Below are 26,423 nucleotides of genomic sequence, written 5' to 3'. Positions count from 1 at the left end.
TTTATATTAATAAGGCATTTATATTCAAAAGAATAGAAAGTACTAATTATCACCGGCGTGCACCAAAAAGTTTCGAGGAACAAAACCTTTTGAAAGTTTCAAAGAGCCGACTATTATGAGAACCTAATCAAAACCCCGGCCGACCGGTTCATTGGAATAAGGAATGGTATAAGAATGCACATGAATATTTTATTCCTACAATTCTTCTGAACCAAATTGTACCATCAAATTTTTAACAGTGCGTGTCGAGGCGGATTACAACCGACCGACGGGTCAGAGCCAGAGTCTTGCATGCGGCACGATTCCGTTGGGATCGCACTGGGAAAGGACTATGATGGAATAAAATTTAAATTTTATTGTTTCAAAAGGGTTGTGAAATAGTAAATGCTATTTTTAATGGAATAAATTGATAGTAAAGTAAATTAGGATCAAAATCATTAGGAAAACAAAAATCTGTGGGGATCAAGCAGGCTAGTCATGATAGAGAAAACAATTGGACTTGTCATATTTTCATAGCATTAATTTTTATAGTCAATAAATTGTATATATTTTTATACAAGTGGAGTTTATACTTTCATATACATTACTACTCCCACATTGGTGACCCCGACGTGATCATGAGTTTATACTTTCATATACATTACTACTCCCACAAATCTATTTAAAACATCTTATTTTTTGGGGGTTAACCTGTGAGATAAGATGATTCAGAAAAACTCAGCATGTTTTTATATATTGTGCTTAGACTAAAAAAATAAAAATGCTAGCTCATACCAGAGACTCTGATCAATGGTACTATGATGTGATCAATATAGTCAATAGCATGACGTCAAAATATTAATAGACACTTCAATTATATAATATATCAATTACAAAATTATATTTATTTCTGGTCAATATACGGTCGGACAGGGTAGAAAGATCCAGTTTGACTGCGCAATTATAGTGTGAAAACCTATTATATTAAAACAACTAACACATATCAAACAAACTACTATCTAACTATGTTCAGTGAAACTCTCAACTAATTCACCATTGTAGATAGATTTTTTAGCTGTTTTTTTTTAGATATGTTACTTGGTCTTTTTTAGCTTAAGGGCGTGGTAAAATGAGACACCCAGGGAATAAGCAGGTTTTATTTTCATTTTTAATTTTAATTTTAATGGGGTGTTGCGAAATAATAGCTACATTATTCAACCAATGTAAAATATTAATTTCATGGCTACATTTTCTACAGAGATATCACTGTATAAAACCTTGATCTAATATTTTGTCAAAATATACACCAGCAGAGTTGGAATAACTATTTATTTCATTTATCTCTTGTAAAATGGCTTTTTTTTAAATAAATTCACGTTTTTGTTTATTATTTTTCATTTTCTACATCTCTGCGATGGTAAAGGTTTGATGATCCTTATTAACCCACCCAGGTGTAAAGGACTTTTGTTAAAGATTTTCAAGCATTCAAAAATCAATGTGATGGATTGTAATACATATTTTTTTCTGTAGTTTCAAATATTGTTGTTAAAAAAAACCTTACATTAGAAAAAGAACAAAAATCTCAAATTATGCGACATTGGTTAGTTCGATTCATTCAGACCATATTTGAATTGCCAAAAATTCCAGATGTCCAAATGCCGCTAGGCACAACTTCAATAAAATTCCAATGCTCTTCTGGAATTATATATATATATATATATATATATATATATATTGGGGTTGGGCTGCAAAAAAAATTTACAAATATATATATATATATATATATATATATATATATATATTAACAAAGTTTAGTAACCGGGCATAATATCATCAAAAAAAATGAATTTCTTTCAAATATTTATTTTAAATCCATACGTTTCGGCTATAATCCTAGCCTTCATTCAGTGGAAAAATCAATTAACCTTAGTGTTAAATTAGAAAACTTTAATAATTCATGGTATCAGGATATGATAATGCACTACAGTACACTATGTATTATAAACATTAAACTTGTAATTACACAATATTTTCACAAAATACTAATTTAAAAAATCACAATTGGATAATGTGTTCTTCGTAGACTGGTTGAAGATATAATTGATGTTATTTTGATTATTATAATTTATTGATGATATGTCCGATTACTAGACTTTGTTAATACATATGTCAACATCAAATTCAGAATCATACAATATATATATATATATATATATATATATATATATTTATAACATACGTTGTATGTACTCTTATATTTTTTGTCCCATATATGAAAATTATTAAAAAACCAGGAAAAGAATTGTAATAATTGATTCCAACAATTGCTCGATAGTGACTAGTTCTATTCGCAGACAGTATCAGAATTCTTAAATATCCCAATTGGCGAGCTACTCAAGTTGTCCATTAACGTTTGTTATTCATCGCAAATAGTCAGTGATTTCCCATCAGCCGTCGTCCAGTCCCCGAGTGAAGTTCATCTGGTATTACATCGATTCCGTGCCGCTGCGCCGCTCGTCCGCCCGCCGACTAAAATATTCATAGGGAGCGCGGTCGCCGTGTGTTCGCCGGCGCTTTGTTTTTCGGAATTGCGTTCCGGTGTAATGGCGATGAAAAAGGGAAAATCTATAAAAGTGATACAATCGTGTTTTATTGAAAGTCTCACGCTGACGGTAGTCGTTGGGAGGTAGACGACTGGAAATTAGATTTTTTGTTAAATGTATTATTAGTTTAAATTGGAGGTCTGTTGCAAGTTACTTACTTGGTTTTAGCATTATTTTGTTCTACAGTGAGCTGGCCACTTTGTTTCAACATTTTGAGCAGTTTGAACATATACTATGGAATTATATAAATTATTTCGTAACTGTAATTAAATACATCATTCAGTACATTGATAGAGAGACCAATTCTCAGATAAAATAGAAATAGTTATGGTAACGCTTAGTTACCCATATCCATAAGTTATGGGTATGTCTTCGTAGTAGTAACAAACTGTCAAAAAGCTATGAATTCGCTGATCAGGGGTTTCACACATATAACCTAATTTAATCCAAAAACAAAATTCTGGAATTGAAACCAAAAAATTATTTATTAACTTCCCGAGGGAGAAGTTTATGTTGCAAAAAAAATCCGATTTGCTAATTTTATGTTTTTCTGACATTTCAAATCATTTTGAATCGTTCGAATCAGTTTTGAAAGAAGCATGTATGTGTGCCTGAGCTCAATTCAGAATTTTTGACTTTTCCAAAAAGGGTTTATACAAAAACCGACATTTCAGAAAACCGGTTTTCGTATTTTAAATTTACTAAAAAACTGGTTTTATCCGGTTTTTGAATTTTATATTTAAAATAAATTTTTGCTCGAATATTCTGTAATTTATTCGCAAATTTAGTGTGATTTAGAGCAGTATTTGGCTGAATTTATATTTATTGTTCAATTTTATGAATAGTAAACTAATTTATTTTAATTTTAATTAGTAGAACTAAAAAATAATAGTTTATCTTGATTAAATAACTTTGAAAATAATCATTTGTTATTCATGCATCATTTTCACATATAAGAATGAAAATATTTTTATGATAGTAAAAGGAAAGTTTTCGAATAAATAAAAATAATACATTTTCAAATAAAAATCATTCATTAATAAATTGGAAAAAAATAAAAAAAATCAATATCAATTTTAGTTTTGAAAAGAATTAAGTTAAACTCGGGTATTGTCTGTTCCGAGTAATTTTAATTAATTTTAAACATTCTAATTGTTTTTTTGTTTCATAAAATACGATTTCAATAAACTGAAAACGTCTATCGAATTGCTACTTAGACGTGTCGTTTGTTTACTCACAAAATTTCCTGAAATAGAAAATACTCTCATACTTGCGACCAAATTATGCTTAATTGTTTTTGAAGCCTGATATAATAATTTTAAGTTTTTTGTTATTTGATTTGTGGCTTCTAGGATTTAAACTCTTTTTTATGTTTGAGTAGAGGAAGTTACTTCTTCAAGAAAAAGTCACACTGATTTAAATTAATATATACACTGGTATAAAAATCTAAATTATTATATACAAAACATTTTTGGGAACTATTGCATACTGTTAAGATATCAAATGCTATTGAACCGATATGATTTCAAGAACCAAAACGCTTTCATCTATCTTTTATATTTGGCTATATATGTCATTTTCCATTTATACAGTGAAAACCGACTTTTTTCCACTAAAAACCGGTTTTCGAATGACATAATTTTCGCAAAAACCGGTTTTTAAAACCGATTTTTGAAAACCGACAAACCCTAAGGACTAGCGTTTGTCAGTTTTGCGCGACGATTAGCCAAGACGTTTAATTGTAAATAGCGGAAATGCTATTTTCAACTATTTTAATTTTTCAATTCTCCTATTCTGTTATGTAAAATTGAAAATAATGTCAAAACTTAATATAATTTTAATAATAATAAAAATCATTCCTCCTGTTTTAAACTTTTGAAACTATGCAATCAAATCAGTATCTCTATTTTATTTCTATGGAAAAACAAATCAGTTCCGTCACAAAATCAAACTGAAGCAATAAAATAGCTTAGTTCATTACACCGCGTAGAACATGCCGCTGTTCTATTATTCATTGCATCCGGCGGCAATCCGCCGCGTCGCCTAGATGTTTCCGTCAAAATGATGGCGTTTTAAAATAAGGCGAAGCTGTTCGAACAGTTACATTTCTACACAAACTTATAGCAAATATATGAATTCTATAATCAATATCAAAGCTATATCAGAAATGAAAAAATCAATGGACTAATATTGAAAAAGTAGTATCTCATGTATGACGTTACCATTGGCTAAAATGTTGTGAATGAAGAAGGCTATTGGAAGAATTATATTTTTATACAAACTCTCAAAAAATATATACATTTTGAAATGAATTCCAAACATATTCAAAATTTAGAGAAATAAAAAGTGAGTTGTGGTAAACATTATCCGTCCATAATCTGGAATGTTTTACTAATTACTTGACAAGGGTTATTATTTAGCTGTTTTTGGCCATTGACAAGTATCTTCATTATATTTTTTGCGTCTTTGATACTGTACGATTTGTTCAGTAAAGTTGTTAAATTTCTTAAGCAAATATAGTAACCAATAGATATACAGGACATTCCATCATTTGAAGCTGCTCTAAATTATGACATTTCTGAACTTTTTGCTGTTACGTAATAGTACCAATTATTAGATAATATATTTATTATTATTAATTAATTCTTTTAATTTCCACGATTGAAGATAAAAAGTATGATGTATTTGTTAAATTTCTAAACTAAAGATCTTGGTGAGATAAGGGAACATCGATAGGAATTACTATACCCTAATTACTCTACGTAATCTTTTGATGAATCTCCAAGGTGCTGAATCTGAAATATGTTCTGAAATGATTTTTCACGTAATATAAATAATGTATTCTCATACTTATTTATACATTATTCAAAATATATTTTTCTGTTCTGAAATTCTATAAATGAGATAAGAATTGCATATATGTAACATAGCTACGCTGAGTGCAATCTTGCCACCATCTTTCGACGTTATTTATATATTTTCCCGCCAGCGTTGAATTTTCAATAAACATCGGAGCAACGCGCTAGAAGGCGACTAATTGATTCACAATCGTGTATTTTTATTTTCTTCGGCACTCTCTAAAATTCTCATAACATATTCCGTAATCACACTTTACGACTTTAGTTTCGAAATTCTGCTACGTGGGATATCTACCACATATTCTCAGTTTTCCCGGCTCGTTCTCGGCTTTTTTTTATCACTTTAGAGATGCATTTTATAACGGCATCGCAATATTTGCATATTTTATTTTGATTTGGAAAACGCGCGCTTTAACAATTTGCCGTCTGATGGGTTTGCGAGGGTACGTCTTGTTTTTAACAGGATTGTTTCTTTAATGCTGTTAGGGGCTGTTAATAATTTAGCAGGGCGGAGACCCCTGCGAGATTTCTGTTTGTTTTTATTTGTCTCGGATTATATTATTCTCTTTACGATGTCGGGTTAGACAGGCATTCACAATTATGGCATTTAGGATCAATTAAGGCCAAATTGCACGCTTAATGGTTCTGCGCGTTTAATAATTTCAATTCTTATAAAAGAAAAAGCAAATAAATTGTATCTTTTATTGAATATGATAATTTGTTATTTACTGTTGAAGTAAAACTTTTCTAGACGCGATTAGGGTGTCACTCAGCAAAAATGCAACGAAATTGCGTTACGCCACAAGTACTGATTCGTCATTGGCCATCGATTGATCGAGATCGTCTTGTCACGTTAATTTTTTCTAATAATTTTTCTATTATTCTAGGTATAAATTTAATTATTCTATTCATCCCATATATTGGTATGATGGAAATTAATTTTTAATCTGGTTTGGTCTAGCCATCGTGAATAAATATTTATAAAACTTGATTGAAATTATTTCAAAAATGAATCTTTTCTCGGCTTACAAGCGGTAATCCGTAGCAAAACAGCAAATATTCTCCAACTATGTTTTATATATGCATCATAAAATGAAAGCACAGCAAAACAGTATTCAATCTTTATTATAACATGTAATGTAAATCGAAAACACCGGAGTTTTGAATGATTACACGTAACAAACCGTCCGGAATACATCGCTGTGAAGAATATTAATGGACTGCATTGTGTTCGTTCCACTGCATCGCAATTTGCTATTTTAATATTTTAAAAGAATAGATTTACCGGAGGATATACTATTTAGCGCTCCTAGAACGATACATAGCGCTATTTCGGATGATGTGAACGGCATAGGAGAAACCGGAGTAAAATGATATTAGATGGCCCCACAATTTGGGAATCGAAAAGAAAACATGATAAATAAATATATATATATAGTCAATAATCGAAATGTAATGAGTATAAGAAGTAATAATATAAGTATCGATTACTACTAAAATAAAAAAACACTATATAAAGAGTATTTTTCCATTAGTATTGTGACGTATAAGGGTTTAAGATGCCCTTTTTAAGGGCGAAGTTGCTATGTAGTATAATTATAGTGCTGCTGCTCCAATCCAGGTAACGAAGGGTTACCTTAGCGCCTTAGTTTGACCCCCAACTCTTGTAAAATAAGTTATTCAGAATTATTATAAGTAAAGAATTATATTTGTTCTTCAACTACTTTTCAAATAATTTAGAAATATAATTGAAAGTAAAGAATTATTTTTGTCACTCAATAATTTTGAAAACAATCAAAATGCAATGGCGAATAACCAATAAAAAAATATCTTCAATAAGCAATTTGCAAAACCAAGTATATTTCATTTCACTTTTTTCTTCGGTGTTCCAACTCTTACGGTGTTTCACTATTTCAAGAAATATTGTTCTGGGCGGGTTTCTCGCGTCTTGAATTATCTAGAGGTACATTTGTTCTGAGTTCATTTGAAAAACGCGCGACTCTTCAAAAGAATATTTAAAAGAAAACGAGCGCAAGGTAAACGATGCTTTGATAAATCTTCTGCGACGACTGAAGCTTGTAATTGAATTAGTTGTGGTTAACATCGAACTAAGTTAAGATTTTATTATCAGACAATTTATTTACATTTATTTGTTTGAATATTTATGACGATACAGGGTTATGAATAACTTGCATAAATATTACCACTTTTCTGAAAAATTGTTAACTAAATCTAGCTGTCCATCCTAAGAACTTCATTACTACACTTTGATCTTAGCCATTATTTTTAAATATTTTACATTGTGAGACTCCTGTTGCATATTTTGCAATTAGGCTTATTCATTTTAGAAAATATTATTTTTATTATATATTAGTTTTATCATATAAATTGTTATAATAGCGTTTATTAAAATGATGCAAGGATGCCCAAAATTTATTCCTATATTTGCTTCCATCTTTCATTTTTTATTTCAAAAAATCTATTTTAAATTGTTATTTAAAATCACGCGAATAATAATAATACAATAAATCAAATGTTAAAATAATAACTGAATATCAAATATCGCAATTTGATATTCATTATATTACATCTTCGTATTGATACCATTATTTCTTTCCAGTATCAGAATGTAAATACATCCAATTAAAAGTAACTTATTCCTGTAATCAATGATTCTGTGAAAAACGTATCAAATGATATTTTCTTTCTTTCCTCGGAGAACACGGAAATTTAATACACTTCAACGATTTATTTTTAATTGCTGACTGAGATAATAATTGACTTATGTTTCAGTAATGGGGTGGTTAATGTAATTATTGTTTCGCAATCTGGAAAAATGTATACTGAGGAAAGAAATATTTTGATATATATTTTATGAGTTTCTTACAAATAAATATAATAAGTAGAGAAAATATTGGCTTTGGAAATATGAATACACTACATTCCGTTTAACACTAATATGTTAAATGAGTTATAAATGTTTCTAGAATATGATTTTCTTATAAATAATTTCAATTGCATATGAGCAAAAAATCATTAGACATTGCTTTATGTAACTCTTACGTAAAGTTATTTACTAAGTTTAAAAATTTCATGCCCATTTAATCATATTTACTAATATTCTGGGATGATGGCGGTGGTACTGGTGATGGTGATCTATTTTAAGTAATAGGAAAAAGGAATCTCATGTGGCTGTAAACCAAAAGATGTCTTATTCCCTTACCCTTGGTAATTTAATTCTAATTAGCAGACACATTTGCGAACACCATTTTATAGCATTTTATGATAACAGAACGAATGGGAGGTATTTCGTGTGCACTCCAAGCATCCTGTAAATGAAGCTACAATCTAGAACAATAATTTTTATATCAAATATTTTTATCTGCATTTTAATAAGCTTATTTAAATATTTAATATGTATATAACTCCAATTTTTAAAAATAACCAACCGACATATTGTACGGTTCATATTCATTTGAAACAATTTGTTTTATTCGAGCATAATCAGTGTATAAAATAGATTATTTTACATTTCACAAACAGATATAAATCCGTTCATATATTCAATCGTTGGATTCGATATCGAATCCATCGAGAGTCTTTTTCCCATGTGTGAGTTTGTTCGAATTAGCGGTTAATATCATGATCGCCTGTATTATCGAACAGCAGCATTTTGTTGCCGCCGGTATTGATAAATTTAACGCATCATTTAATAATAAATGCAAAAGTTGGATATTTAATACGCACTATTTACAAAACTGGAAAATTGATACTGATAATTCGTAACAAACCACTGTTTGCACGATATAAATGATAAAAATAATAGATTAATTGTATGGTGCTTTGAACGGGGTTGCGGGTTAAATGTATGTGATTTTCTGACCGATTATTGAAATGTATGTTACACAGGGAAATATTGCTTATATGCACTTTTTTATATATTCACATTAGTTATGTTATCGCTCATAGATTGGAGAAATCTATTGCTTTCTTAATTATAAATAAATTATATGGGTATTTGTTGAAAATCGTGCTGATTAGTGTTTTGTAAAGATTGGTTGGACCGTTTCTTCGTTGAAAAAAAAACAAAGCAAACTCATGATTCTTAAAAAATATTTATCAGTTTCCCAGAGGTATATTTTTCATTACATAATACAAAAATAGGTCAAGGTTCATTGATATATAAATTAAATTAGTTAATTAGTTTGTTCTCGTTATCGAATGCTTCCCATGCAACATTTCGAATGTATGAAATTACTGTGTAATCATAGGAACAATTAATAATAATTGAGATTAATTAAATATATTACATAAATATAGAGAGGGAAATTTAATATACGTAATAGGTTACAAGTAGGAGAACTTTCTATAAACGCATCATGATATTGGACTAATTATTCTTCCTACTACAATTATTGATCTCTTTGATCAACGATAAATGTGACAAAAGTGAATTAAAATATCAAAAATTATGAATTATTGCAATATTTAGAATATGTGAATAAATATTTTAATGTTTTTGTAACTGCAATTATTTTCTTCAAACTGGTTTTGGTTGTTATGTTACGGGTTTCTTCAAGCGGTTTTTGGGTGAATATAAAACGTCTTTTTTTGAATTTGTAAAAATCATAACTAATAATAATATACATATTGAAATTAGTCAATGAAATATACGAAAATTTTAAGTAACAACTTGGTCTCTATACAGAACCCAAAATTAAAAAATAATTATGCATAAGCAATACCTAAATCATTAAAAGTCGAACATAACTCAACATCAAAAAAATCGATTTATGCCTCCGCAGAACTGGCATAACAAACAATTCTTTAATAATTTCTAATTTTTTTATTTTCTAACCATGTCATGCACTCACCTCAGATTTACTCTTCAGGAATTTCGCTGAAAATTCACATGGTCGAAGAGTTGATAGTCAAATTGAACAGTTTAAAATATTTTGGGCCCATGAGTAGTGATTGTTATAAAAATTAATTACAGTTTTGAAAAACAGGCCGCTCGTTATTTTGCGTCTACAGTTTTAATAGGTCTTTATGAGGTAATGTAAACATATCAAAACTAAAATCTATATGTTGCGTTTTTAATAAATTACTTTTTGGTTTAGATGTTGATTGCTTACCACTTTATCATTTTTGTGATACAACCTCTCCAAATTTAAAATGATTGCCTCGTTCTAGATGTATTTTTCGTTACTTTCTCAAATAGCACTTTTTCAAAGGTATCTATTTTGCTTTTATCGCTCGACAGCCGTGACGGCGTGAGTCCCAGGCCGTAGATATCTTCCGGCCTTTAAATCTGTCAGTGACTTTTTGCCTTGGTTGCGACTCCGTCGACAACGCTCCGTCATTTATTTTGCATGCATGCACTTAAAGGAAATTTTCGTACGCGCGCCAGATTTAAATATTAACGGCGTCACGGCTGTGACATCTGTACCGCTGGTAACTGTCAAGTGCCTAATGTTCCCGGATGAGGGAGGATAAGACACGGGAGCGAGGTCAGTATCGAGATCGAGATCGACGTTGTTGTATATCAAGTATAAGACACCAGGAAATATTTATTTTACCCCATATCTATCATAATATAATTGGTTTGCATAATAGAAGATAAATGAAGTTATATAATTTCGTATACCCGTATCAATATTGTAGTTAAATATCAAGATTTTTACTGCTGGCGCTACGTTTCTGACTATCATAATCATAATATATGGTCCGATGTTTGTGGTGACCCTAACAATAAGTGGAAATGGAACATGGCGCAATATTGTCTTATAACTGGGTCTTATATAGATTACCAATATTACACCTTTAACATATTAGCATATAAAAATAATATTAAACTCTCACTCATAACCAATATAGGCTTAATATAAATTAGCGATAATTACCCCACATTGAAAATCACCATAAGTTTAAAACTAGTGGAACGCATGACATCGTGCCTTAAGGCAAATTGCTGGAAATTCCCGTACCAAAAAAATTTTTTAAAAAAGATTAACATTTTTGATAAAAAATTGCTCTGAAAAAAATAGACTTTTGAGAAACTATAAATTTTTGACAAAAATTTACTTTTTTTGAAACTATTTGAAGTGCGATCGAAATTTTTTAATAGCATTTTCCTTATGTCATAAGTCAATGTTGATACATTGTGAAAATCATCGAAATCGGAAACAAAAAAATTTCATCCAAAATTGGAATACAAAACGTGACCCTAGGGTCATGCTATAAATTCAGTTTTTTCTTATTTATTCGGCAACCGTTGAGAATATTAAAATGCAGTTTTTTTCACGTTATTCTCGCCCGCAAGACAATTCACCTGACGTCTAATTGAAGCTTCTACGTGCCCGGGAAGTGTGTGAAAAATTAAAAAAACTAACTAATTTTTCATCAATTTTTTGGGCATTTTTACTCGTGAAATCTTTAACCGCCTATAACTTTTGAACGAATCATCATAGGACATTGATGTTCCTAGATGAAATATTCTCTATCAAAAGATCTTTGACCCTGTATAAAAATTTTGAAAATACCTCTTACCGTTCGCAAGATATACCCCAAAAACAGTTTCAAATTTTCAAGTATGAAACAGTTAAAGGCCTACATCTCGAAAAATACTCAACATAGGGTCATGATGTGTATGAATGAAATATTCGCATTCAAAATATGTATCTGCGGGTGTAAAAATTTTTATGATAGCTGTAACCGTTCGCGAGATATTCGCTAAAAACCATTTGCTCCTTTTCACATATTAAAAATGCGTTTTTCTCGAAAACTATTTGAAGTGCGATCGAAATTTTTTAATAGCATTTTCCTTATGTCATGAGGTATCAACATTGTGAAAATCATCGAAATCGGAAACAAAAAATTTTCATCCAAAATCGGAATACAAAACGTGACCCTAGGTTCATGCTATAAATTCAGTTTTTTCTTATTTATTCGGCAACCGTTGAGAATATTAAAATGCAGTTTTTTTCACGTTATTCTAGCCCGCAAGACAATTCACCTGACGTCTAATTGAAGCTTCTACGTGCCCGGGAAGTGTGTGAAAAATTAAAAAAACTAACTAATTAACTTCCCGTAGGGTAAGTTATAGTAATCGCAAAAAATCGAAAATGAAAATTTTTATATATCTTTACGTTTCAGAGGTTTCTGAACATTTTGGCATACCTTAGAAAAACTGGATGTATGTGTGTGTGTATGTATGTATGTATGTATGTATGTATGTGTGTGTATGAATGTGCGGATACAAATTATTGTCGACGATTTCGGGATCAACCGATTTGAATAATTCGGAGACGTGCTGATTAGTTTTCGGCGAAGGCAGGTCTAGCCGTTCCGAAGATACGGGGCAAAAAGTGCCGAAAACGGTAACTCGGTTTTTAAGAGAACGGAGCGTCCGATTTTAATAATTCAAAAAACATTTTACTTGTATTGACAAGGTGAAGAATTGATCAAATTTTCATGAAGGCAGGTCTATTGGTTTCGGAGATCTAACGAAAAAAGTAAAAAAAAAATGCCATTTCGCGGTCAAAAATGATCATTAGACATATGCACATCAAATTATCAGATATTTTATAGAGATTTTAACAATAAGTATGAATTTTGTTTACATTCCTATGGGTTCCGTACCAATGTTTATCCGTTAGACAGTGACGCGGCGCTTACGCGCTTTATATTTTGTTTCTATGCAGTTGCGGCAGTACGATTGCTTTGAAAAAAAGTTCAGATCTTCCAAAATATGTCAAAATAAAGAAACCATTTTTTTTTTCAAAAAAAAAATTTTTTTAGAATTTTTTTTTTTTTTAATTTTTTTTTCAAGAAAAAGTAATTCTTTGTCCAATTTATAGTTTCTCAGAAATCATATTTTTGCAAAGTAAAATTTTTTCAAAAATGTTAATCGTTTTTCAAAAAATAATAATTTTTGGTACGGGAAGTTCCAGCAATTTGCCTTAAGGCACGATGCCCTAATTGCCTTAAGACAGAATTCTCTACATCATGATGACTTTACATGAAAGAATATTGTTCACACGCTCGTGGTAACATTGTGTGGTATTTTCAAAGAGTATAAACGCAGGAAAAGCATCTATGATGTCATTGAAATCCACAAATTGCCACGTCGTGTTTTGCCTTGGTTCCTTTATATACATTAGAGTTATATATAGCGTTCGCGCTAGAAAACATATGCCGGACTGGGGCTATAAACAGCACGTTTTCGGCGTCCGTTACGCGTCCTGATTAGTATTATTTCGGTGTCTCTGCTCCGAAGATTTAATCAACAAGTGTATTATAGCAATAAGCCATAAATAGTGTTTGTGTGTGCCCTTATGATTGACTTAATGCTCTTGTGCTTCATATGTATGTATATAATGTATATGTGTTTGTAATATACAGCAGGGATGTCAATAAGCATCGATTTTGAGATACTCAGGGATACTCATTGATCAACATCATGTTTGAAAGATGCATTAATGCAATGCATGCAGGTTTGGCCTTTATTTAACCAGTTAACTGTGATTGACGAACAAACTGGCCATGAAAAGTAGCAATATTTTGTGTATTGAGAAGTGTGCTCGTCATGTATATAAAACTTTTATCATTGGCTACTTAGATTTCATATTTGGTAAAGAAAAAAAGCACAAAAATACATGATGTCGTCATTATATCTACTATAATCAAAAAGTGCGTATAGGAATACTATTTCTTCATATTGAAATGCTGTTAGAATAATAATCGATTGGCTTTTGGAGTTAGTATTAATAGTAGGATTTAGGGTTTATACAAAAACCGACATTTCAGAAAACCGGTTTTCGAATTTTAATTTTACTAAAAAAAAACGGTTTAACCGGTTTTTAATTTTATATAAAAAATAAATTTTTACTCGAATATTCTGTAATTTATCCACACATTTAGTGTAATTTATAGCAGTATATGACTGAAATTATTTATTGTTCAATTTTATAGATAGTAAACAAAATTATTTTAATTTTAATTAGTAGAACCAAAAAATAATAGTTTATCTTGATTAAATAACTTTATATAATTATTCGTTATTCATGCATTATTTTCACATATAAGAATGAAAATATTTTTATGATAGTAAAAGGAAATTTTTTGAATAAATAAAAATAATACATTTTTAAATTTAAAAAAATCATTAAATTAATATAAAATAAAAAAATATTAGATACATGTTGATACATACTTGTAATTTAAACATTCTAATTGTTTTTTTGTTTAATAAAATATGATTTCAAAAAACTGAGAACGTTTATCAAATTGCTACTTAGACGTGGCTTTTGTTTACTCACAAAATTTCTTGAAATAGAAACTCTCATACTTGCGACCAATTTATGCTTAATTGTTTTTAAATACTGATATAATAATTCTAAGTTTTTTGTTCTTTGTGGCTTCTAGGGTTTAAAACTCTTTTTTAAGTTAGAGTAAAGTTACTTTTTCAAGAAAAAGTTCCACTGATTTAAATTAATATATACACTGGTATAAAAATCTAAATTAATATATACAAAACCTTTCTGGAAACTATTGCAGACTGATTAGATATGAAATGCTATTGAACCGATATGATTTCAAGAATCAAAACGCTTTCATCTATATTTTATATTTGGTTATATTTGTCATTTTCCACATATACAGTAAAAACCGACTTTTTTCGCTAAGAAACCGGTTTTCGAATTCCATAATTTTCGCCAAAAAACCAGTTTTTAAAACCGGTTTTTGAAAACCGACAAACCCTAGTAGGAATCATTCCGGTTCTTCGCGATCAAGAACCAAGATTTCTAACTAAGAGATCTTTACTCCTATTCTAGTTTGACAGCCCTTGCACATATGTGGTATAATACCGTTCATTTATCCCTTGAAAAGATCTACGATGTGTTTGGAATCCTTTCATAAGGCGTTAGGAACTTTGCACTGAGCTCCGGAACAAGTGTCTGGCTTGAATACAAGTGCGACTATTGTCAATTACAAGTGGTGTTGTGCCACCAAGAGACGTAATGAATGGAACTCTTTTGTTATTTCTGCAGCCGTTTGTGGCACGACTCTCTTTATAACTGAACTTTGTTTGAGATGATTTACTTTACGCTTTCATAAGCCGTAATATTTCCTCTGCATGTTTTGTTTAATAGATATGTTTAAATGCAAAAGTCGTACATAACGACCAAGGTAAAATTGAAACGGATGAATGTATGTTCTTTTTATTAAATTTTTGGTTAATTAAATAAATGGTTAATCATATATTTATAATATAAAAATTCGAGTTTTTATCTAATTAATTCAATGGTGATTGAATTTATAGTAAATTAGATTTTGATCTCTGCACAGCGTTGAATTATGAAAAAAGAACTAAAAACAAAAATACAAAAATAAATATAATATTTGTCATAAAATTCTTTATTAAGTCTATTGGTGGTCAATGTTTAAATTTTTGGTTATTCATATTTATCCTCATACGATAATGATGGCCCATTAATCAGTTGATCGATTTTTTTAAGATTTTTGTACCCCCCTCCCGCTTGGTGATATGTGGTGTTATCAAAATGACTCTGCCCTCCCCCAACAAATATCACGTGTATTTTTAGTTAGGAAAAAAAAACTGTAAATTTTTGGATTTTTTTCTAAATGTTTGGATTTTTTTAAAAAAAATCGGGTAAAAAATAAATACACATGATATCTTACTACACCCTTGCTTTCCCAACGTGATATTTTGTAACTTTTTGTCAAACCCCCCTTCCCCTAAAAACCCCACGTGAACGATGCCCACAAAAGAGGGTAGTTTTTCTGCACTATTTATTAATTTCCCATAGGGTAAGTTATAGTAATCGCAAAAAAATCGAAAATTAAAATTTTTATATATATTTACGTTTCAGAGTTTTCTGAATATTTTGGCATACCTTAGAGAAAATGGATGTATGAGTGTGTATGTGTGTGTATGTATGTGTGTGTGCGTGTGTTCGGATACAAATTTTCGTCGACGATTTCGGGAACACGGATGAAGCGATTTGAATAATTCAAAAAAAATGGATTCGTATTGATAAGGAGACGTGCTGATTAGTTTTTGGCGAAGGCAGGTAAAGTCGTTCCGAAGATATGGGGCAAAAAGTGCCAAAAACGGTAAAAGAAGTAAATTTTTGTCAAAAATTTATAGTTTCTCAAAAATATAATTTTTCAGAGTAAATTTTGTTTCGAAAATGTTAATCTTTTTAAAAAAAAAAAAATTGGTACGGGAAGTTCCAGCAATTTGCCTTAAGGCATGATGCCATGCACCCCACTAGTTTTATTTTAAAGTTACAATTTTTTTAAAACTATGGTGTTCGAGCCTCACAAATTTTATTCATCTATCTTTGTCTACCTGACACAATAAAATAATTTCCTACCCTAGTATAGGTACTAAGCTAGTTATAAGAAATTATTCATTCTGTACGCATAACTTGAACCGTGAACATCAAACAAATAAATACTATTAATAACTAAACCAACTTATTTAATCTACTTATTTTTAAAGGTCTGATATAGCCATTTTAATAATAAATTATATCTGGTCCTTCGAGGTAGTAAAGTGTCCGTGTGTAGTGATTTTTAATTGACTTGTTTAATAAACATTGCGCCGGGCGCTTAAATATGGTTCATCATATTATCGGTGCAAACATGAGTAAATTACTTTTATTACGCATGAAATCTTAATTCTAATTACCTTGTGCAGATGGTATAGCACTGTTATCTGGTTAAAGATAAATTTCTATATTACGTCAATCAAGTCGATTGACAAATTTAAAATTCGAGCCGTTCCCCGATATAACTTGTAATGACAGAGTTATATACAGTTGTATCATCGGATTATTCGCTATAAAATGGTTTCTGAAAATGGGATGTCTTTCAGTCGGGGCTTTGAAAGGGATTGATATGGAAGAAGGACGTGACGGAAAGAGTGAGAACGTGTAACGTAGGCACGAACTCCTGGAGGCAAGTGCCAATAACGTGTGATTGATGGGAAAGCTCTCACAACTCACAACTACACTCGGCGGCTCAATATTGCGCTCGTTCGATGTTGTTTGCCGATAAATATAACTATTGCCGATCACGTTTTATTTAACAAACTTTCTTCGATATATTTATGAAAGTTAAAGGTTAATTCGCAAGATATTTAACTATCAAAGGACGAACCTTTAAACTTGCGCCTACTTTTCACACAATTGAGAAGGGCCTTGGAGTACAACCTTTTATTTGCACCACTTACATATCTGATAAATAAATTATCGTAAATCACAAAATATCATCATGAAACTTCAACATTAAACGGGGCTTCTTAATCTATGAGAGAGAAATATTTATATCATTTTATAACATAATGTCTTGATTTTTTTATGTCCTCAACAAAATCACTAATTATATATTTTCATATGTATATGTATATACATATGCATATGTATATTGTTACTGAATATATAATTCATTTAAAAATATTAATTTATTTTTTTATATATGTGGGGTTGTCAAGAAACTCGCAGTCGTAAATGGAATCGCAAAGGACAAAAGTTTGAGAAGCCCTGCTACAAAAAGCCAAATCTTCCTATGTCATTCCGGAGTATTTTGACATCCGGCATCAAGCAATACTTTACTAATTAACGATAACTTTACGATGTTAGTTCAATATTATGTGATGACAATTAGACTACAATATTTTAAATATTTAGAATTTACAAACTAGTGGTTTATGGCATGGTGCTTAAAGGCAAATTGCTAGAACTTCTCGTACACTAATTAAACATTCGCGAAATAAAAATAATTAATAATCAATAAAAATATATTAATGATTAATAACATGTTCTAAAAATTTCAAAGTAAATACTGTAAATTTCAGCAGCGTTTTTTATAAATCTAATATAATATAACAGCTTATATTTGGGCGACGATCTTTATCTATGTTTACACCGTCGATACAAGCAATATGCTTTTAGAATCACTCTAATCGGATGAGCCGTTTCCTCAAAACTGCTATTTTTTGCACTCTTTGTGGCTTTTAACTGCCTGTGCAAAAATGTAATCAATCATTGCTAACAATAATAAGTAGTAATTCACTCAATCAATACGAATCAAATGTTTTGGGATCATTCTAATCAAATATACAAAAGTGGACAAAAAATTGTATCCAAACATACACATCCAAAGTAAGCCAAAATGTTCAGAAATCTTTGAAATTTAAAAATATGCAAAAATTATCTCTCAATTTTTTGGAATTACTATAATTTACTTTACGGAAAATCAGAATTAGTAGTTCTTTCAGAAATTTTAAAACTTACTTGACAATTTATACAGCAAGTATTATAGTAGAATATTATGAGGTTTCCAAATTTATAAAAAATTTTATATTTTTTTATACTTTCAAAGGTAATTGAATTTTGGATATAACTATTAATTTTATCATATGTTTGTTTGTTATTTATTTTATAACATTTTGCTGTGAAACTATTGGAACGAATATGCTGTGGTAGACGTTCGATACATTGTCGATCTTACACTACTATTAAACATTTTCAAGTAATTGATTGCAAACTCTGCATATCTGAATGACCATTTCTACCTTTTATTATACCTGTTACAATCCATTATCATATCAATGTGATCTATTTGTTAACTACTACTATGTGATAAAAAAGCTTGGAAAGAATTGAGGTAATTCATCAATATACTGTTGTGTCACTACTGCGAGGTGGGGCGCGTCAAAATATTTACAACGAATGCATTTGCCATTTACCACTCACCATTTACCATTTAGCATTTACCATTTGAAACCTGGAACTGTTGATTGACAATATTTTTAACTGATGCCAATTGAACACATTCGAAATGCGGTTTTCCAATTTAATCAATGTCTGTCACCGGTGCCTACCTATCGTCTACTTCAAAATAATGCGCATTCGGCGCACACATTGTATGATAGATAACGTGTTTAAACCAATAAGCGTAGTCTCTATACTATAGGTACAAATGTATATGAAATAATAAATTTGTGTTTGGTTCATATTTTATATAAATACTGTTCATCACTCACTCATTTCATATAACGACTGCACGATTGTTTGCGTCAATTAAAAGTTTTGCAAACTGCGATCGATAATACAGTTTGAATTTAATTTGAGAGATTTAATAACAGAACTAAATTAGCAATAAATAAAAACATATTTTATCGTTTGGCTATATTAGGTATCGAATTACGTGTACTTGTTTTGGCTATGAAATTTTATATAGAACCAGCGATGTTCGATTTGGCGTTACTGAGTTATGCAAATAAATAAAAATATAAACAAAACTGCGATTCTGTTAAGATGGAAATTGAGATGCAGCTGTATTAGATGCATCTTCGAGTGAACTATCCTATTCAGCATACCAATATATAATATAGACTTATAAGCAGCAGTAATTATACTATAAAATATTTTTACTAAAAACCAAACATGCTGTGAACGTATGTTATATTATCATTCATTTATATAATTATTACCTATCTTTCTAGGTACGAGTTTGTTCGCCGTGGCCGCTCACGAGTTTGGCCATTCTCTCGGCTTGGCCCATTCCACCGTCCAAGGAGCCCTTATGTACCCTTGGTATCAAGGCCTACCCAAAAATTTCAAACTTCCCTACGATGATATAAATGGGATACAAAATATGTATGGTGAGTCTAAATCATTAAATATTTATTTTAAAGTTAATTAGGTAGTAATTATGAACCCTAATATGTGCGGCAGTATGCTTTGGGGCTTTGAAAATATTTGCCTTGATCAATAAGAATGTTTATTTCTAGATACCAACGATCCGTTGAGGCTAAAAGTGTGTTTATACATTTATGTGTCTAATATAAAATATATCATGCAATTGGGTTTCTGATATATATCATGTTAATATATCTCTATTGATTTGATAGTTTAATTCAGTGATGATCCTACATAAACACTACATAAATCACCTTATTCACCAATATCATATACATCAAATATAAAATAATATTTCCACTATAAAATGGTAACATTTTTAACGAGTAATTTTAATTGAACAGCGGTCAGAGCTTATGGGTTCTATGAGCTGTTGTGATTAATATCTTACAAACTACGAATATATAAATTAAAATTTGATATAGCAATATAAATTTTAATCGTATTCATAGATTATTTAACAAAAACATTACAAGCATTCACTTGTTTGTTTGGGTTATGTTTCTATCATTTATCTCGAAATTAAAATGTGTTGTAAAATATTATTCATATAATAATGAATTACCTATAGTGATCGCAACACAAAAGAAACACGTAGTATGCACGGCTGTATTATCATTAAATAAAAAATACCAGTCATTAAATTTTTATTCATATCACATAATAATACCTTTATAATTTCAAATCACCGCTCGCCGCCGGACATTTGAATTAAACCAATTTTTTTAATAATATTTTAGGTCAATCGTAATTCCGTGGACAAATAAACCCGCAGCATTTGCGGAAATCAGTTATAAAAACATATTAGCGACGCATACAGAGCGAAAGGGCTCTCTGACAATCCATTATGTATTGATAGACACAATATCCGAACCGAATAGACGCAATATAGTTCAGCCAGGGGTTGCCAACCGGTAAAACGACTTTTACGGGCCAATTCTCCCTCAAAATAGACCAATGTTAATGGAACGCTGCGTTTTTCATAAAAAATAGTACTAAAAACTGTCAAAATGTATTTTTTGTATATGTTATTATGATACATCACAAAAATGCACTTATGATAAGATTCTTTTTTTGACGTTTTCCAGGTTAGGTTTTATACCTACCTGAAATGTCTAACTGCACAACAGCATAGCTTTTTGACAGTTTTTAGTACCATTTTATATGAAAAGCGCACCGTAACAAATCCTCATCATGAAATTGGTCTAGTAATTAATACGGCAGAATTGCCGCATTAATCTTTATTAGATTTTTTTTGTCATCATTACTTTAATTTTATTCATAACTTGACCTTTCCCTGCTTCATTATTTATCGCTATGTCTTAATTTGTTGAAAATTCTAATATTTAGTTCTTTACACGTGTAATTCACAATTTTGAAACATTTTTTTTATAATAATTGAAAAATTTTATAATAGGTATAATATTTTATAATACTGGTGCGGATTACTGAATCGTACAGCAGAGTCACTCCTGCGGAAAATTGTGTGTTATTACAATAATTGAAAAAATAATTTATGTTTTTCAATACTATCAATTTACACCGTGTTGTTTGAGGTGAATTATACTCTCCCTTGATTATTCGTAATTACATATTCTTCTTATATTTTTCATCATAAAATGTCTTGTATAAATAACAAAAAACTTGAGGATGGAACGTCTAAGACCTGCGAAATCTATATAAATTAAGTATTTCTTAAATATATTGAAGGAAAATTTGTAGGTGTAAATTTGCAATAAGTACGTGACTACAGTCTGTAGTCTACAGATAAATATATTAAGAAGTTGCCCATCTCTGATGTTCCCAAACCTGTGAGTATACGTTGTCTATATATAGAGCGAGGTGTATTTCCTATCCAGCTATATTATGCAGAAGCCGTATGTACAAATTGAATTTGTAACATTAACGTATGTTCAGAGAGGCATTATTGCAATTAGCATGTCCATTGTGCCCGACGCAGTTCCACCGCGTATTTACAATGGCCCAATGTACACACAATCTACGTTATTTATCTTAATAGAATTTCATGAGTTTTGATTTCATTGAAATCGACGGCAAATATAATGCAACGACCAACACTCCGACGAGGGATGTTGAATTTTATCGATATGTCGAAAACTAACTCTTTTCAATATCAAAAACCGTTTTCCGTTGCTGGTTAGATATTTTCGAACAATATAAACCAGACATATCCCATTTTGTAACCGCAAGGTACAAAATACAAACCCATGTTGTAGGCAACCTGGTGCCATGTAGATATCACCATTTAACTTGAAAATATAAATTAAAAGTATGCTTCCAAATTAAAACAGTCGTTTGATGCACTTCTGTTCAGAGAAGTATCAGTATATAATACTTATCAATTATTAAAAGGAGTATCGAATAAAATTGAGTATAAAATAAAACTAATGTAGATATTTTGTTAATTGCTCTATTGAGTCCAAAATAAAATAGGTCAATATTTTTGTCTATAAATAGGCATTTATAAAATTCTTTCGAAATTTATTAAAAATTTTTGAATAGATATATGTTTTGTAAATATATTGAGTGAGCTTGTTTATGTGCACAAATTGATAAAAGTCTGTTAAAAAACCCTTTGACAAAAAATATCCATTTTTTTAGAAATATTCAATCATATTTAATATTTCTTCATCAATAACAAATCGACGAAGTTAGTTAAATATTTCATAACAGCTCGAAAAAACCCTGATTTCTGATTGCTGATAATTAAAAAATATCTTTAATTATTTACACATCGGATGCCAATGTTTTTGTTATAGCATTAATTTAAATTGTAGACTCATGGATATTAGATAATCAGAAAATACAGTTTTCTATAAACCTATGTCGTTCAAGGATTTCCTAACATACACGTCTACATGTTTAATCTAAGGATGAGTATCAATTAATTGCTAGATCTTTTGGTTTTCCTTCAATCTTACTAATGGTGTGTTTTAATAATAATCTGCAGTAATGGATTTGGACTCCATTTCTTGATTATATCTTCTACATTGCTATTTTTAAGTTGTTATTAATACTACGATGAATTAGAATAGATATTAAGACTTTATTTTTGCCTTTGTACTGACTTTATATTTGTCAATCCACGAAATAGCGAGTACAAATCCTATAATTTGAAGTCTTTTTATATGCATTTTGATGACGTTTATCGATACTTCCATTTAACAATAATTAAATAGCAATCAGAAAATTTAAAAAAAAGTATAAGCAAATTATGGTTGTTTTTAGAACTTCACTAATAGTTCTGGAGTTCTACATGCATGACGTTATTAACCAGATCAAAGGGGTGTGCTTCTTTTCAACCTTTTAATTGTTTAAATAGTTGATGTTCCTAATAAGGAAATCAATGCGGGATTATTGGTTGTTGAAAATCTTATCGTGATGGATACCACTTCTGTTTTGCACTCTCTCCTGGACAGTGTCAATTTTCAGATTGTTGTGCAGTGCTATGGTCTCTGGTTACTAATATACCAAGATGTATTTGCAATACACCTCAGAATTTTTGACTGGTTCTTTTGGATATATGAAATTCTTGATCTATTGGCAAAGCCCCACAACTCAACGCTTCAAGTCCAGATTGATTTTATTTTCGCCGTATTTAGTAGTCTTTTGTTTTCTAATGTTGATTTAGATTTACCTTTGATTATCCAGAACAGTGATTTCATTTTCGTTTCTATCTGTTTCAACCGTTGATGTGAGTAATCTAATATAATATCAAAATGTACAAAATATTAGTGAAAAATCTACAACAATGTAAAAATATAGAGCAGATCATAACCCCTAAACCTTAACCACTAATTTATAATTAAATATTTATACTAAAATTATATTTTATATTAACTGCTATATGAAGAGGGTGCAAATGACCTTTCAGATGAACGCCATTAATAAATAAAGTAAAAAAATATTCGATACAATTTTCGACTTCAACATCTCCAGTATTGATTCCAATATATAGCGTCGGATAGCATATGCATTCGTTTCGAAAGCCATTTTAAATTAAAAAGAGAACCGATAGTGAATAATAGAAAACTCTATTGCCGCCCACGCGCTCGCCTCGTCTCCTCCACACACGTAGACCGACTAGGTGACCGACTTTTATGGAAGAGTACTTAAATTATTGTTCTGAAATTGTGCTAACAGCACGTACGATAAGATACATTTATAATTTTAATGGCTTTGTACTGCAAGCCAAATACTGTTTCCTCGAATTTATCTTCCCTTTGTTAAAAAGTGCTTCGAGTATCTCCTGAATTGCGCATCTGGTGCAGAGCGTTCTGAGAAACTGAAAAATTACGAGTATCTGGTTTTTGCTTTACGTGGAATTGGGTCCTGGAGGAATAATTAAAATTATAGTGCTTTGATTTCATTTTGATTTTTCTTGCAATTTTTAAAATTACCTTTTGCATACTTTTTCTACTTCCGCATCATTGTAGAAATTAGAAAAAAAATAATACATAAGAAAAAATGTATGTATGTGATTGTGCGTGTGGTATTGATGTATGCACGTACATACTCTTCTGTGACGATTTCGAGAGCACGATTTACACAATTTGAATAATTTGATTTGTATTCACTGCGTCACGTGCTGATTAGTTTTTGTCAGAGACAGGTCTAAATGTTTTGTAGGTACTGAGCAAAAAGAGGCACAATAGGTTTTTGAGAGAATGGAAAATCCGATTAAAATGATTCAAATAGCATTTTACTTATAGTAAGGGAGTGAAGAGTTGATTACATTTTTGGGAAGGCAGGAATAGAGATTTCGGAGATGCAGGATAAGTTTAAAAAAATGACATTAAGTGATAGAAAGATGAACAGACAGATCATATACAAATCCAATTATTATTGATAAAATTCATGCAAGTTGCATCAAGGCAAAATGCAACAAAAGGCTACTTACTTTTAGTTATTCATTATTAAAATTTTGATTATTTTAAAAAAAATATTTTGCTGCTTCTAATATTGATAACGTAATCGATTGATTATATCGATAAATATTACCATAATATTTTCTCTATCTATTTTCTATTTATACTATCAAATGAGAAGTACTTTAACCTATTGCCATTATTTTTATGTCGCATCGTTTAAGTAATGATATCCGATGAAACGAATAGTAAATACACAAATAATAGCTTATTTTGAATGCATTACCTTTTCGTCGATCGTAAGTTAATATTGACAAATAACATAAGAATTTCGAAAATAGAGCAGTATTGGAACAGCTAATAAGATTATGTATGTACATATTTACATATTCTTATGAATCTAAAAATACCAGAGTTCAACGATCGAGTTGCACAAACTGAAGTGACCTTAGTGAACCGAACTATAAAAGCGAATGTTTCACAAAGGCTGCTATTTAACTACCTATATTGATAACTTTGTATTGAATGCCTGGTAGTTCAGAGGTATAAATACGCAATAAAATACAGACGCATGTACATATATTCTAAATATATATGGACAATGTCAGCACCCTTTGTGAAATCATTTTTGTATCAACAAATGTTGTAATTGAATTTTTTGTTGGAGCACATTCTGGTTTGTCAGAACTATTTTATTTTATTTTATTTGGTTCGTATTTCTGAATGATGGCACACATTTAACGCCAAAACTTATTTGACTTAACTTAGATAGCCACCGATAGCTACTGTCTCCATAAAATAAAATATAAGTAATGCTCTGGACTAACTATGGACTACTAGCAAATGTTATAATTTTTACTGACTTTACCTATGAACAATGTACAAATATCTTATTAAAAAGCACTTTGCATTACCCAGGCTGGTATCATGTGATGTCCGAGATTACATAGTTAAAATTTGTATCATTGATGAATGAAATGAACAGTGCTACAGATTTTTATCTAATTAATGAAGTAATTTGTTATAAAAAATGCTGTAGTCTGTAATTCAAGCTTGTTATCTATGTCATCGTACCGCTTGTACTAGTGTATCGGGATTAAACGAAGTATGGCATTTCTCAAACATCCTCTGCCATAAACTTGCAGCTTCGGAGCTGCGCTATTTATTTAATCATGATCAAATTTAATCGCACACTATGATTAATTAGTGCATGTCTCTCAAATCCTCGCATGCGAACGTAGTCGGGGCGCACTTACAGATGGCGATCGATAACACCTCATAAGTCTAACACAATTCGTGTACATTTCTATTGAATAATTAATGTTGATACGGTATAAACTACAATCATGCTTATTTAGT

At 30.3% G+C, this 26,423-nt stretch overlaps 1 protein-coding gene across 1 annotated transcript in view; it reads left to right on the top strand.

Annotated features, from left to right (window-relative positions):
- LOC113372478 (matrix metalloproteinase-2-like) overlaps positions 1-26,423 on the top strand; it is a 78,508-nt gene that overhangs the window by 43,698 nt on the left and 8,387 nt on the right. Inside the window, exon 3 of the mRNA XM_026612811.1 lies at positions 19,980-20,138. Within this exon, the coding sequence (XP_026468596.1) occupies positions 20,060-20,138 (79 nt within the window). The 5' untranslated portion in view covers positions 19,980-20,059. The remainder of the gene's footprint in view (positions 1-19,979; positions 20,139-26,423) is intronic.

Source organism: Ctenocephalides felis, unplaced genomic scaffold (genome assembly GCF_003426905.1).
Source record: "Ctenocephalides felis isolate EL2017-DRISC unplaced genomic scaffold, ASM342690v1 CF-g0.4_SCAFFOLD_01604, whole genome shotgun sequence".
Classification (NCBI taxonomy): domain Eukaryota; kingdom Metazoa; phylum Arthropoda; class Insecta; order Siphonaptera; family Pulicidae; genus Ctenocephalides; species Ctenocephalides felis.
This window is presented reverse-complemented; position numbering and strand designations above follow the sequence as displayed.